Raw genomic sequence first — 15,096 nt, 5'->3', positions numbered from 1 at the left:
TTCGTTCACTTTATCAAGTAAGTTCATGTTCTACTCATTTTAGCTTGTTGAACAGTCCAGTTTTCAGCTTGCAAGCACGGCCTGTGTATGTGTATGTGTACTGTGCATTTGTGTAATTGACAAATGAATATGTTTTGATTCTAAATCAATTATCAACAAGTGTTTACATATACAAGCGTTGTTGACTAGCCGAATATTGTGTGTTTCAGCATGTCGTAGACAACAAGAAATTGTATTTATAAACTGCATGGAAATATCGGAAAAATATCTATAGTTGCAATTTCTGCCCCGTTACAAAATCTACATGTTCATTTTTTATGAAAATTAAATGGCATTCATACTATTTAGAACTTTCGGTAAAAAAAGTTGTGAAATGTATTTATATTGGTTCCAGATTTTGTTAATTATTTCCAACATTAAAACATTGGGATGACATAAAAATGTTACTCATATTTGAAGATTTACCTACCAAATTATGGAATCTGTAAAAAATATGGAATAAAAATATTTTAGACCTTCCTTATATCCTGAGAAAATCTTAGTCTCCACTCTACAATCCCCAGAATTTTCAGACCCCCCTGAATTCTCCGGCGCCCCTAACCACTATTAGTGAATGTAGCGTAACAGTATGTGAGAATTGTACAACAATAGACGCACGCAGCAGGTTGGAGACCTACTTAATGTTGTAAAGGTATAATAAAAATCATGGGAAATAATGAACATTTTCAAGGACTTGTAACATCATAAACCGTACACACTTTCATAAGACTTACGTAAACAGTCGTGTGTGCATTCCGCGTTTTTGACGCTTCTAATTAAGCAAAGTATTGACAAAACCTATTTACAGAAAATTCCTTTTCTAGCTTATTGTTTGATTTCTTTTGGCAATACATGCTTAAATTGCGATTTTAAAATCGTACATCGGCGTAAGAAGTGGTGATTGAAGATATGGCTGATGTAGACCAGTGTGCATGTCCAGAATCGGCCCCGCTATTGAATTTGAGCATAACATATAGAGACTAAATGTCTTCGAACGAATAAGTCCTTGATTAAATCCAAATTTTCGTGTATTCTGTTTAAACTTCCACTCCATAATTGGATATTCCTGAACTTTCATATATATATCGCTTCACATAACACTCATGCATTGTACTCATATCTCGTGTTAACCCGTCTGCGGCAGGGTCTATGCTTAAATAGAGCGACGTCGCTGAAGGGAAATTAATTGTCCACGACTGAACGTTGTTGACGAAGAGGTACGCTGTATGCCTACTCGGATATAGTAGTGACAGTCAAGCAGACGACAGAAAGTGACAACGCGGAGTGAAAGCTGACTGCTCTGACAAGGAGACTTCGAAAATCAAGTTCTGAATGTTTGTTTACACTCCTCTTTTAGGTATATACGTTTTGGCATTTCATCAGTTCTAACGCCGAGTTTTCCAGCTAAGTAAACTCACTTTGTCCAAACATCTTAAACATCTTCCTTACTACTGGAGGGACCTATTTTAGTAGGGTATATTGCATTTTCTGACTTGAAATGTCATCCATTCAGAACGACGTATTGCCGTGCTATACACACTGATATTACATGATTGATTATCTGCAATGCATGTTAAACATTGTAGTCGATCTTTGTAAAGTGAACTTCATAAGAATAGCGACTTTCTGATTCTTTGGCTTATTCTCATTTTTATGGTTATATTAATCGACAAAACAAACATAAATCGCATTAGTCTTATTCATGTTATGTGGGGAAGTTAACAATTCTCGTACCTGTAGACGTATTAAGTTTAAAGGTCTTGCACTCTAAAACAAAATTGTGTATTTTTAAAGCATTAGATAAACATTCATTGTCTGTTTTATCATAATAGTACAAAACTGAAATATTGATGGTTTACTTATTTCACGAATTTGTTGTTGTGTAGCCACATACTTAGCGAGGGTAAACACACATCAGTAGAACAAAAACTACCGTCTTTTGAAGTCGCTTGGAAAGTAACTTCAAACATTATTATGCTTTTTTCATGCTTACATTTATTTCAATGATTTAAGAAGATATAGGGTAAAAGAAAATACAGAAAGTTAATAATTATCTTATTATCTCAAAAGGCCGGGCGTACAACTTGTATGTTGCAATATTCCGACATAGTTACTTAGAAATGAAGGGATTAAAAGTTAAACAATGTCCTCTGGAAGAGATCATTGTTAATCAGTATATGCTAATTATCACCGTTATGTCTGTTCAACCAGCCATGACCTCAAATTCGCAGATAGTCAGCATTTGTGTTTTATCAATCAGCTGAACACTGACGTATCTTCCTCTCATTGGAGTCTCGCATCCACATCTGATAACAATTGGCTGTTCTTTGGACATTTTTCCCAGAACCATTATGCCACATATGGGGTTGTCTTCGAAATTTTCGCTGTCACCAACACGGATCTGTGCGTTCTTGATGCGGTGAGCTGAAAATAACCATAATTATAGATCTTATTAAAGATTTAATATGTGGCACCATTAATAGTAAGTGATAAGAGGTTCAATTGAATACAGAAAATAAGGTGACGACAAATACAGCTCTATCTTCACCAACTCATTAACTGACAAGTATGTCAATGTCGACTGTGATCTAAGAAGGCAAGTGTTTAGCGGGACAGACAGGAGTAATTTAATACTCATGCGCACACATCACTTTAGCCTAGTCAATACTGTTATCTCATAAATGCCTTCACTAAATCGTTGCCTGTTCCAATGATGAAGCCATAGGCAACAGTTTTTCAAGTAAAAGCGTGGCCATGGTTGATATTGTAATCACCTGCTTCCAAGGCAACAGTCGAAACTTGTCAGTCAATACCTCCCTCTTAAGTGTGCAGTCAACTGAACGCATGCACAACGTAAAAAGCAAGCAAAATGCAACAAAGCGGAATATTGTATGACACCACAACTATCATAGAACGATGCTCATACCGCCATCCAATGGCATTAATTTTATCATTAAACGTCATCTAGTATATTTAACGGTAAAACCTGAGATATAAACATCAAGTTCATCAATTTTGGAGTATTCCCACACTACATCTGCAACTTGTTAGTAAACATAGGCTGAAGCAAGGAATAAGATTTACTTCGGGTAGCTGTACACAGTAATAGTATTTTGAAGCTTGTAATGTTAGCAATATGTAGTACGTTGTCATTCTATTAATGTTATGTTAAAGCTCTGTGTTACACTTTAAGGGTCACTCTGAGCAGATGTATTTTATAAAGCTAGTAAGCTTATGGCATGACACAGTGGCGACGTTGGCGTCACACCTGTTGACACAGCAACTATTAATGTAAACAAACAAAATGACTGTCACTGATCTCCCGATATAACCATCCTGTGGAAAAGAAATTTAAAGGGTTTGAATTTGCTACATCGCAATATAGCATTGTTATTTTACAGTTTCGACGAATGCGGTCCCTTAATTTGCGGAATCGCATTACTGGCATAATATAATACCCAATATCACCTGTTCCTTGTGCCGTTTTAGCAAGTATTATTTATGCTGCGTCATAGATTAGACGTTGGTGTCTCGTCCGATGCGGTTCAATTGCATCCTTTCTTCTACGACACATGCACAAGCAACATTTAAGAATAACTTCAAAGCATCTCACAGTGATGTCTGAAAATTGTGTCCGCTTCTTTCTAACGATATCTACTGTATTACTTAAGGTCATTTTAAAATTTGCCATTTATCTCTCTACTTTGCTTACGTGAGTAACAATTTCTACTTTTTCTGACTTCTATTTGACTTTGAACAATTTGACTATTTCAGCCAGAGCCTTCTCCGGGGCCAACTTGTGACCCTGCTGTGTAACATCTTATACAAAGGAGATCCATGGAGATTCATAAAAAACAGTTAATAATAGTGATTGTGAATTAATATCGTCATTGTTCAATGATTAGTTATGAAAAAGTTATGAGTTAACAAATTACATATACTTTATAAGTATACAGAGTTTAGTAATACTTACTGCAGCAGTCTTCTCTATTGTAGATCCTGACCTCATATACATCTTTGGTTTCTTGCAAATCAACTTTCCACCATGGTTGGTATTCTTTATCGGACCATGTGCATGAATTGCCATTCAACAAGTCACCATTCCTGTCTCCATCAACTGCCTTTTCAGCACCACCATCTTTCCTTGGCTTGTCTGAGCTTTGGCTTGCCGGTTTCCCTTGTGCAACATCAGCAATTGGTACCGGATATTCACAAGCTAATATTAATGGGATATTGATACATTAGTACAGCTGATATTGTAATTCAACGGAATAAACTCAAAGTTTATGTTTTGTAATTAAGATAAAGAGCTTCCTCACATACTTCTGCTTCATGTCTGTCTACTTAATTGTTTATATTTGCACAAATCAATAAACTCCGATAAAAGTTTGACATCTATGGGGACCGATGACATTTTGTGATAAAAATAACATTCAAATCTGATACGTACATATAGTATGCATGACCTATTTTGGAAACACCTAAAGTATATCCAAAAAAAAATCATGATAATTAGTCTAAAATACTTACGTGCTTGAGTAGGAATATTTGTTGCTGTGTGAAAAATAATAAGATGAAATTAGTATCAAATCGTAACTACGGTTGTATCTGATTCAAATTATAAATTTAGGATCAGCATGACTTCTTTTACTAAGCATAAAGTTGCTATATACACAACTTCAAATCGATTAACAAGAAATCACTGTCTTTCGTTAGCAAAGGTTTCATACAGCAACGAATAATAGATTAATAGTCGTGAAGAAAAACTGTAAGTACTGCTTTTAATTGCTCCATCCTACTCCTTATTTGAGTGCGGACATAGCAGTCCGAGAGGCGATGTAGATTTTATGACTATTACATTTATCATGAAATATTTTGAACCATGATTCATTGAAATTAAAAGGCATAAACAGGTCGCCTAAACATATATCATATGACGATAATTATTGATTCATTGGGGAGCTATTTGCATCGAACCTTACGAACAAAGACTGTGTAATTTTGTTATTGAAAAGACACTTTATAAACATCGTCGACACATATATCACGCGTCCGATATGTCAGGAGCATAATATGTGCTATGTAGCGGGTTTTCTTGACCAAAATGTTTGAGTTATTTGGTGTAGAAATGTATTCACTCACTTTGTATTCCTGGTTCAACTTCCGTTACCAGTGCGAATTAGTCGACAAAAAGGACATATAAACATGTTAGTTTGACCGACACAGAAGATATCTTGCATGCGGTCTGAGTAAAATGAAAAAGCTTGAGTGTTTAACGTAACGTTTAAATCTCTTACTGTTACTCTAAAAACGAAAATACAGCTTAACTTTTTGTTTTCGGGTACAAAAAAGTATCTTGTAAATATCAACGCGTTAATTACTTCGATGAAGCTATGATATGATCCTTAGGTGCAGCATATGATATACATCGAAGGGCAGGAACAGCAAGTGGAACCAAATGATGACATGGAATAATCGGATCAATATTCACTACACCTTATCGATAATTTAAACAAACCTGGTGCTTCTGTTGGTGGTGCTTCAGTGGGCGGTGCCTCTGTTGGTGGTGCTTCAGTTGGCGGTGGTTCTGTTTTAGGTGGCTCCACAGCACCTTCTGAAAATAGATCATCATCATCAACATCATCATCATCATCATCATCATCTTCTTCTTTTTCTTCTTTTTCTTCGTCTTATCTTTCTTTAAGGCGAACTGTTCATTTGATTAATTATGTAATCCCATGCAATGTTTTTCTGTTTTATGCTACTGTCATATGACGTGAAAACAAATCCAACAATCCAAATGATACACCTTTACAAAATTACCAGGTCGCATAAACACAAACATTTTCAAATTTAGGAAGGACTATTTTGAACCACAAATGTAAGTTGTAAGTGGTACCAGGTACCTGCTCGACCTATCACAATATCGTGTAAGACCACGTTTGATGAAAGTTAAAATGACAGTTAATAGTTGTGATAAACGGTAACTTTTACACTTGCTTGAACCTGGTATAAAGCCTTGTTGATGTGGATTCTTATTGATCCTAGGAATCCAATAAAGATGAGGAAGTACATTGTCAACCCTTACTAGGGCCAAATTCGCGCAACGCTGATGAATGATTGACAATTGTATCTTCTTCAGACAAGGTCAAAAGGTCGTATGTATTGTTGCTCTCGCCTGAGTTAAGCTTTAATTCATTCATCGAACACTTTGCAGGCACGTTGATGTTGTTCGATGATTTGTCCACTGTTACCACAACACATTTATCATGTAAAGTACCTTGAAGTCATGGACAAACATATTCAGATGAAACTAAACTATAGGTGCATGTAAAATCTTCGAATTTAAGACTAACAAATCTACTTCAGAATGGATAAATGAGAGACCATGAATCCACCAAATGTGTAGCTTCAACTGTGATGCATATGGTTTTCTTCCTCTGAAGTTCGTAAAAAGCTTCAACTTTTCAAACTACATTAGAATATTTAAAAAGTTTTCTTTTTTGCGTGACATTGAATCCAAACATCCAACCTAAAGTTCTGGTGCGTCACTCATTCATTGACTAACTACTATAAAATAATGTTCGGTACGTACCTACGTAAACACTGAACTCACACATGTGTATTGCTCTCTTCGATTTTCCCGAACTTTTTTTCACTAATGTCACATATCTACCTTCAATAGCCCCTGAAGTACATGCTTTGTCAAGGGACCCTGTGGGCTGCTTGAGGTTTAGTGAAAAACATTCAGTATTTTCAGAATGCGTGGTGGAGTCACCAACATTGACCGTTGTGTCTTTGTACCCACCTGAATAGCGAAAGAAGAAGATATGTGCAACATAAGACAGTCCTGCGGTGAAGAAAATGTATCGCAAAGCATTAAAAACATAACTGATAATACAGATTAAAAAAGATAAGTTTTCAAAGCGCTTTTAAAAGACTCAACATTTCTTGCAGTACAAATCTCTACAGACAAATTATTCAACAGTGATGGCGCACACACTGAAAAGGCTCTCTGGCCGTATGCTTTACTGAATTTACCATGAGGTGGAATCAGACGTAACTCGTCTGTAGAACAGAGATCTCTGGTAGGAATATACTGCTCTATCAGCTCTGTCAAACACACTGGTGTAAAGCATCTAATTTATTTAAAATAATTAACATAATATTGAACTACGGCATTTTGAAGAGATTGCAAACGGTTAAGCTGATCTTTGTTCATTCCATACAAGAGACTATTACAATAATCTAACTGAGATGTTACAAATGCGTGAATCGATGTCTCGGTAGTGTCGTGATCAAGAAGTTTACGAATCTTGCCAATTCTCTATAACGATAAGTGGCCATTTCCACAAACGTGGTTATGTGATCAGATATAGTACTGTTCCTGCATCAAGCTGCATCAAGCCTGTATTCAGAGAAGGACTCACTCTCTCGCTCATCAGTGTATGCCTTGAGTGAACTCCATGTAGACTCCAGGAGTTTTGTGCCGTCCCAGCTGAGCTACGTACTGTACCTCTATTACTGTTTGCATATTTCTTTCTAGACTATAAGTTTTAATAAATGCATTTTAAAGACAATCGCTGACCACTACCTTTTCTATCGTAAGTATGATATAATACACATTTGAGAGTACTTACAGCCCTTTTTCGAAACGGTATCTGTGCACCCATCAGCAAACTGAATTTTGATGTGTTGAACTGGATAGGACTTTCCCAAATCGACCACAAATCCAGGGTTCTTTATATCTTTTCCAGAGTCCATACATGTATCTAGATCTCCGTCAACTAAATATGGATATGTGTCCTCAGTGCCAGATTCTAATCTGATGCCAGACACGTCTGCATTTATTGCCACATTCTCTGAACGAAGGATAAGGAGGATACGTGAAATGTTGAAGGCATGCTATCAATGTGCAGATGCAAAATACTGAAATCCCAATGTAACAAGCTATGTTTATGATAACGTGGAAACGAAAAATAAGTTGACTGATTTGACTTAAGGTATGATGTTTGTTTAGAAATGCGAGACAAACTTAAATATCATTGAATTGGTATACAATATATATAAGAAACTTTTGTATTTATTTTAAGTACATTTATTAATCATGCCTCAACTGTTTCAGCAACTATTTTAGCCATATAGAGATTAACAATAACATTAATTAATTAATTTTGTATTATTGAGATATATCACCTACTAAGATTTTATGACGAAAACACCATACATTTATAATCGTTCAATCCTTCAGTGTTTTTAAAACACTATATTTTAGCATTTTAAAATAATGAGTTCATAAATACTTAGAGAATGAAGAATTTATAAAAACTTTAGAATACATTTGTTTACGATGAATGAACCTACCAACTAAAAGAGGCACTCCCACTTGGTAACATTTTTAAAACACATTTTTTTAATGCCAACGGTCGATATTTGACGTGGCGACTCCGCGCGGATCGCGAGATATCGATAAAAACATGTCATTTCCCGAGCGTATTTTTCACATCCCGAAGTTTTACGATCTTTTCTGGTTGTGACCCGAAATCCCCCGAAAGTGCGTTGTTGTGCTGATTGGCGATATTCTAAGGAGTCCAAAAACGTTCGAATGACGCAATTAATTTACCTCCTACTGCGCTGACTTTATATACATCATTATCAATGCCTTTACCTCTGGTAATTCTTTTTTAAAACTTCTCCTTAGTTTTTGTCGTTTTCATTATTCTCAATCAGTTGTATTAAATTTTTAAACAATACCACATAGATATCAGTTTTTACGTGTAAAATATTAGTTGCCTCTGATGACTACATTTTGTCGTCTGCCACACAGTTACGCGTGGTTCGATACATAGCGGCCGCCGCGTGGTATGCGCGCATACCACGCGGCGGCCACTATGCATACTATGTATTAACCGCTCCTATCTGTGCTAGTCACCTATGCGAATTCTGGTGGAATCAGCAAACTTTGTTTTTCGTTTTTTTTTGCCGAGTCAGTAGGACTCGGCTTTCTCCGATGGGACATGACCGCTCACCGACGCGTGTGGTACTGCTGTGGCGTACAGCAGCGTCAGCGTAGACTCGTACTCCATAGCTTAGTTGACAATGGCCCCAGTGCCGAATGTTCTATGTTCGGAAGCTGAATTCAGGTGGGCCACCGGAATTCAAACTTTAACTTTTTTGAGGACATGTTTTTATCGATATCTCGCGATCCGCGCGTAGTCGCCATGTCAAATATCGACCGTTGGCATTAAAAAATGTGTTTTAAAAATGTTACCAAGTGGGAGTGCCTCTTTAACAGCATGGAGCTTTAAATGATGTAAAGTTTTCTTTAAATTTGCAGCTTGGCTAAGTCACGATTATCCAATATTCACATCAAACTGCCGTCTCATAGAAGTTCAATAAGAACTCTAGTTACATGCTGTATTTTAACTATATCATGATGTATTTGTAACTTTGACTTTCATAGTTCATGTCAGCTACACAGCATAGAACACCATCAGTCACAGATAGATAAAGTCAAGTACTTCTCAGTAGTCAGTGACTTTAAATTAACCTTTTGAGCAACAATGTCTATTTTTGTCCACTTTAGAAAATAAACCGCAGTCAATTTTTCTCAGATTTTTGCAAAATTTTGAGAAAAATCTGTAGCAAATGAAATATGATGTTCATTTGGTCCAAAATTATCAAAAAGTACAGAGAAAATTCATAAAAATTGGTAAAATTTTGCACTAAAATTTGGGGAGAAAAAATTACAGCGCTCAAAGGTTTAATAATTCGTCTGTATCTCCTTCACTTCCAGGATACACTTCGAATTCACACAGGTAGATAGATCGCTTGTTAGCAGTTTTTCTCTTAAGCTAAGTTCAGCTGATGTGTGCAACGGAGAACACTATCAGTCACAAAGAGATCAAGTCAAGTACTTTTCAGTAGTCAGTGACTTTAAATTAATAATTCGTCTGTACCTCCTTCACTTCCAGGATACACTTCAAATTCGCATAGGTAGATAGCTCGTGTGTTGCCAGTGGATCTCTTGACCAGCGTCACGTATCGCCCGACGGTAGGTCCATTCTCACAAATCTTTGTCAATGTGTCTGGTGGGTCTTTATTGTTGATGGAGGCACATTCCTGGTTTTCCGAGTGGGTCGTCGAATCGCCAACATGGATTTCAACATTTTTGTATCCGCCTAGTAATTATGGGTAATAAAAGATAGTGAAGCTTATCATTTGATGTGATAATATCATCAGCATACATTTGCAATATACTGTTATCATATCAGATTTCGAACATAAAGTGATAGCAAATGTGCGGATAAAAAATATAAATAAGATATTGTCACTTCTTTCAATTTATCATTACATAGAAATGAATCACGCAAACTTCAGCAAGATACTGTTTAAAGAGAGCGTATCAACGACTATGAGTTGATAAGTAACGCATGACAATAGATAGAATATTTGAGGCTTAACACTTCGCAATGTCAGTTATGAGGTCTGCATTCAGAGGGAAATATGTCCGAAAATGATTGAGCAGTCGGCGAGTTGGTTGTGAAACTGCTTTTGTTACACTCGTTACAAGGCATCGTTACATTGGAAAATACTTATTCGTGCCTGTGTTTCTATGTATTATCAGCCAAAGATACTCACAGCCCGTTTTCGATACTGTGTGGTCGCAGTTGTCTGCAAAACTCAGCTTCAGTGTCAAAACGGAAACAGACTCGCCCAAGTCGATGATCAAGCCTGGATTTTTAACCTTTTTACCGGAGTCCATACATGTACTTGAATCACCATCAACAAGATTCGGATATGTGTCCTCGGTACCAGACTTTAAACGGATGCCGGAGACGTCTTTATTCAGAGCAACATTGCTTTCTGTGGGAAGCGACAGAAGATATCACTATGTATAGTAAGTGTGATAAAACCACTCTGTTAACCGCCTTATGATGATGAGGGCGTTGTACAGAGATATTTAGTCAGAAATCAAAGACATAAAGCACTTTTGAACGATTTCTCTGTTGTTACAAAGTAATGAAGGATGAAATAAATTTACAAATTTACACATTTTACGTTGTATGTGAAATTGAATCTTCTATATTTGTTGTAATACCACTTTTATCAGTGTATTAAGAAGTTTTGACAAAGGAAAGCAACACTTTCTATATCGTTCATTTCTTCATGATAGTTAAACTCTTGCTCGAAGTATAGCAAGATCAAACACAAAGGGGCAGAGAAAAGCTAGACTTTCGAAGTGCAAACCTTTCAACGTATAACCTAGCACAGACTGAAAAAGGAAAGGATTGACCATGAGCGATCAAGAATAGTCATAATCAAAACATGGATGAGGTTCACAAATTAAAACTTATAGATGGTATTGTGCCAATCTGTTGTGTTAGATACTTGATGGCAGAAATTTGAACGTCATTATCATTAAAATTTGACAAAAAACCAAGAAAATGTGCATGGACCTTGCACTACGCACTGATAATTGCTAAAACCGGCAGACGTTGCCACGTAGAAAGTGCTTGGGAATTTTTGCCGGAATTCTCTGGACAAGCCCAGTGATAAATAATTAATAAATAAATAAATAAATAAATAAATAAATAAATATGTATGTACGGGTGCGTTTACGGTTGGGTGTACGGTGGTGAGGGATGGATGGATGGATGGATAGATGGATGGATGGATAGATGGATGGATGAATGGATGCATCACGAGACGATTGTAATGATGAAAAATATAACGTCGTAGTCCGGCGCTCAACCAAACACAACCTCTGTCCATTCGGTCGAAGCGCCCCCACAGGTTTGACTATTTCAGACTAGAGATGGCAAATTCGAATGAATAGATCAGTTAATAGAAAGTAAAGCATGATTCACATACCTGATGATTCAGCAAAATGAAATGCTGCGACTAAGATGAAAATCAAAACTTTCATTGTCCTGTGATCTCCAGACACTTAATTTTCTACTCTTTCGAGACCTGTAATTACATTTTGTTAGACTACACGTGAACACCTTAAACGCATTTGTCAACATAGACATAAACCTTTGGCCTTTAAGGCACTCAGAATTATCACCTTCTAGACATTTTAAGAGATCTTTAGCAAATTTCATTCTTCTTCTTGTGGTTTTCAAGCCTTTTCAGTATATTCACAAGGAATTGGAATGGAAACATTTAAGAATTTTAATAATGCGAAAACTTACATTAAAATTATACAGCCACTTTAGAAAAATTCGGTGAGCGAAGAATATGAAAACAAAGTATGATCGCACAAGGTAAATGAACGGAACCACGCCCTTGTGAAACAATAGGGGAAATTGATTCCGTTGAGGTCGTACAAAACATGACTGTCACAGCGTTACGCAAAATTAATGTGTCGCCGCCTACTCAGTGCTATTGATATCACGTAAAAAACATGGTAGGCAGAGCAAACATTAACCAACATTTGAAAAGAAAATAGCTTTTGGCAAAATGAAAATCCAAAACAGAAAGATCGCGATGGGGATAGTGATCATATATAGATTTCAACTTCTAAAATGTTCGAGTCTCACTTTGATAAACGTTGACTTTTGTATTTGCACGTGTAAAAAGATATTTTCGATCAAAAAAGATATTCATATTAATGGAAAGGAACCTTTTTAAATGAGCATCTGACAAATGTTGATCCCCTTTGGTGAAACTTATTCATCGGTTTACTGGTAGGCAAAACCGTGTCGCAAATTCAACAAGGCGACTTTGCTAGAGATATATAGTGTTTTTATGTAATTCCCTCCATCGAAAAGTATGACCAAGAAAGAATAGTCTATTATTAATGCATACTTTACGCAGTTTAACTCCTCTGACTTTGAATGATACAAACGGTCTCATTCCGAGGGATATGCAAATCTTAGGACTGAAGAACAAACAACTTTATCACGCCAAGTCGGTCTCGCATTCTTTTTCAGAATTTATATTGTACGAATCTACCATTGTTTTCATCTTGTTCGAAATAAAGGAGAAACAAACCCGGAAAAAAGTTCTGCCCGACTAATCCTACTTTAAGCTTTATCACAGGAATCGAGTGAATATACCAGAATTTAGATTTACTTTCGTTCTTACAAATGAAAATTTTAACATTTTATGTAGCATATTGATATTCCGACTAACATCTTTAACTTATAAACGTGTATACTTTGTAGATATTTACGATAATCGGTCGTCACTCACCAACGTCGTGTCAAAAACTCTACCGCAAGATAAATGAAATACCATAGAGAAAGACAACACAACTATGGAACCTAAGTAAGCGTTCTTAAAATTAAAACAAACTGGCAAAGGATACTTACCTTGACGAGAGAAGTTACCGCTTTGACTACGGACTGCTATTCTGTTACACTGTGACTTTTACAGAATTTATATTCAGAATTTATGAATATCTTGGTCTTGCGACCTGTTTGCATACATAATAGATATTATATATGCATAGCACTCTGTAACTTTTCCAGGTCAACCAGTTCGGATAGTTAAACACTCTCCTGGTACAGTGTAGTGTGCAATGTCAATCATGCATAATTTGCATAAAATGTTATCCAACTTAAACAAAGAACCGAGATTCAACACTACCAGCGAAATTGTTAAAAGGCTGTTTTTCAATCCGTTAATATTTCCAGGGAGTGTAACTTTTTGCTTACTATATTGCTCTCAACTAAATAGAATCATTGTCTCCTAACCGAATTGCCTAAATTCGCCCACACCAGACAAGTAACTATGACTAACAATACTTATATTTGTAATTTTCCACTAGTTACCAGAAAGACGACCTGGTCACAACCATACCCTTGACTACCGTTCTGATTACAGACTTGTTGAGCGACGTATAGATAAAACACTATTGAAACCAATTTGGGATAATTGGATGGTGAAGTAATGTCTGTTGAATCTGCAAATATAAGCTCATCTACCTTTCCTTTTAAGTTAAACAATGGTTTAATTTGTAATATGACAACATTCAGCTATAGGGACCTAACAGTTTTGAGAAATTTGAAAAATAGTAAGATCCAATTATCCAAAATTAGTTCCAATCGTGTTATAAGTTAAATGATTTTACAATGCATGTCATCAAGAGAAAAGTTTTAACTTGGATTTATAGATATATAAATAAAATACTTTCTAGCCGCTTTTGGCCAGAAGAATAACTCATGACTATTTTCATCATCGAATTACAATAGGTAAAATTTGATGAAAGCTTAAGTACTTGTCGAACTGATGTTATGAACTAGTAACGGTGCAGGCGGTATATATGTCTGTTCGGTGATGCAAATTGAATATTCAAGGGTTGGCACTATTACATACTGGAATCAGCTGGATCACATTTTTGGCAACGACGATGATTCCTCTGGCTCGTTTACCTGAGCCGGTTTGAAGTGGTTTTTGTAATCGCTATGACACGGTATGGCAAACACTCACCATAAACAGCAATACATTCAAGCTGAAAAATTAACTTCTTCTCTGAAAAATCGATGTTAACGTGGGGAGAATGAAGGGGAAACATGGTGAAACATTAACATGTAAGGAAGCTTCTGGAAGTGTCACGATCCGATTGGTAAAAAAGTACAACAACTGTAGAAGTCGGTGCAGGCGTTCTAGTTTGTAAAACGTCCATTTCTGAGACACAAGTGTCAATTAAACAGCTCTCAGGGTCTTCACTGAGTTGTAAGCTTTGTTTGCAATGCACAAAATATACTATCTCTGTGACATTTTTTACATCGATTCTCAGCACAAGCAGTGGCATAGCCACGTACAGGTATGCACAGTGCTACAGATAGTCGCACATGATCATGCCGCTCGCACAGGCTTTTGCCGACCGGTTAAGGTTTCGCCAAGCAGAAAATAGGCATTTCGTAGGCATGATGATGAATCTATTGGTTGATAAAGAGTTCAAGCTTTATATTCATCCCTATGTACGGTTTATCACTACAGTATTTGTTTATCCTGAATAATAATACTTGTTTTGTTGTTATTCAATTGGACCGGATTCGAGGCTGTGATTGGGACCGTCTCGGGACAAGGCCACCTATAACAGCT

The 15,096-nt window shown here is 36.4% G+C and overlaps 1 protein-coding gene across 1 annotated transcript; it reads right to left on the bottom strand.

Moving 5' to 3' along the window:
• Positions 1-2,024: 2,024 nt before the first annotated feature.
• LOC139114071 (uncharacterized) lies at positions 2,025-13,464 on the bottom strand. Its single transcript, XM_070675581.1, has 11 exons — positions 13,359-13,464; positions 11,914-12,012; positions 10,681-10,905; positions 9,999-10,220; positions 7,680-7,901; positions 6,635-6,847; positions 5,558-5,653; positions 5,182-5,199; positions 4,570-4,593; positions 4,013-4,255; positions 2,025-2,463 (listed from the first exon to the last, which is right to left on the bottom strand). Exons 2-11 carry the CDS (start codon positions 11,966-11,968, stop codon positions 2,243-2,245), a joined length of 1,539 nt encoding a protein of 512 aa, XP_070531682.1. The 5' UTR covers positions 11,969-12,012; positions 13,359-13,464; the 3' UTR covers positions 2,025-2,242.
• Positions 13,465-15,096: the final 1,632 nt, after the last annotated feature.

This window comes from Ptychodera flava, chromosome 2, assembly GCF_041260155.1.
Source record: "Ptychodera flava strain L36383 chromosome 2, AS_Pfla_20210202, whole genome shotgun sequence".
NCBI lineage: Eukaryota > Metazoa > Hemichordata > Enteropneusta > Ptychoderidae > Ptychodera > Ptychodera flava.
Note: the sequence above shows the minus strand (reverse complement) of the source record. Positions and strands in the feature narration are given on the sequence as shown.

Excerpts from the sequence above, each read along its gene's own strand:
- LOC139114071 (XM_070675581.1), bottom strand. The coding sequence starts at position 11,968 with ATGAAAGTTTTGATTTTCATCTTAGTCGCAGCATTTCATTTTGCTGAA. Across the intron at positions 10,906-11,913 it reads TCATTTTGCTGAATCATCAG|AAAGCAATGTTGCTCTGAAT; the intron begins GTATGTGAATCA and ends CGCTTCCCACAG. Across the intron at positions 7,902-9,998 it reads GTATCCTGGAAGTGAAGGAG|AGAATGTGGCAATAAATGCA; the intron begins GTACAGACGAAT and ends TCCTTCGTTCAG.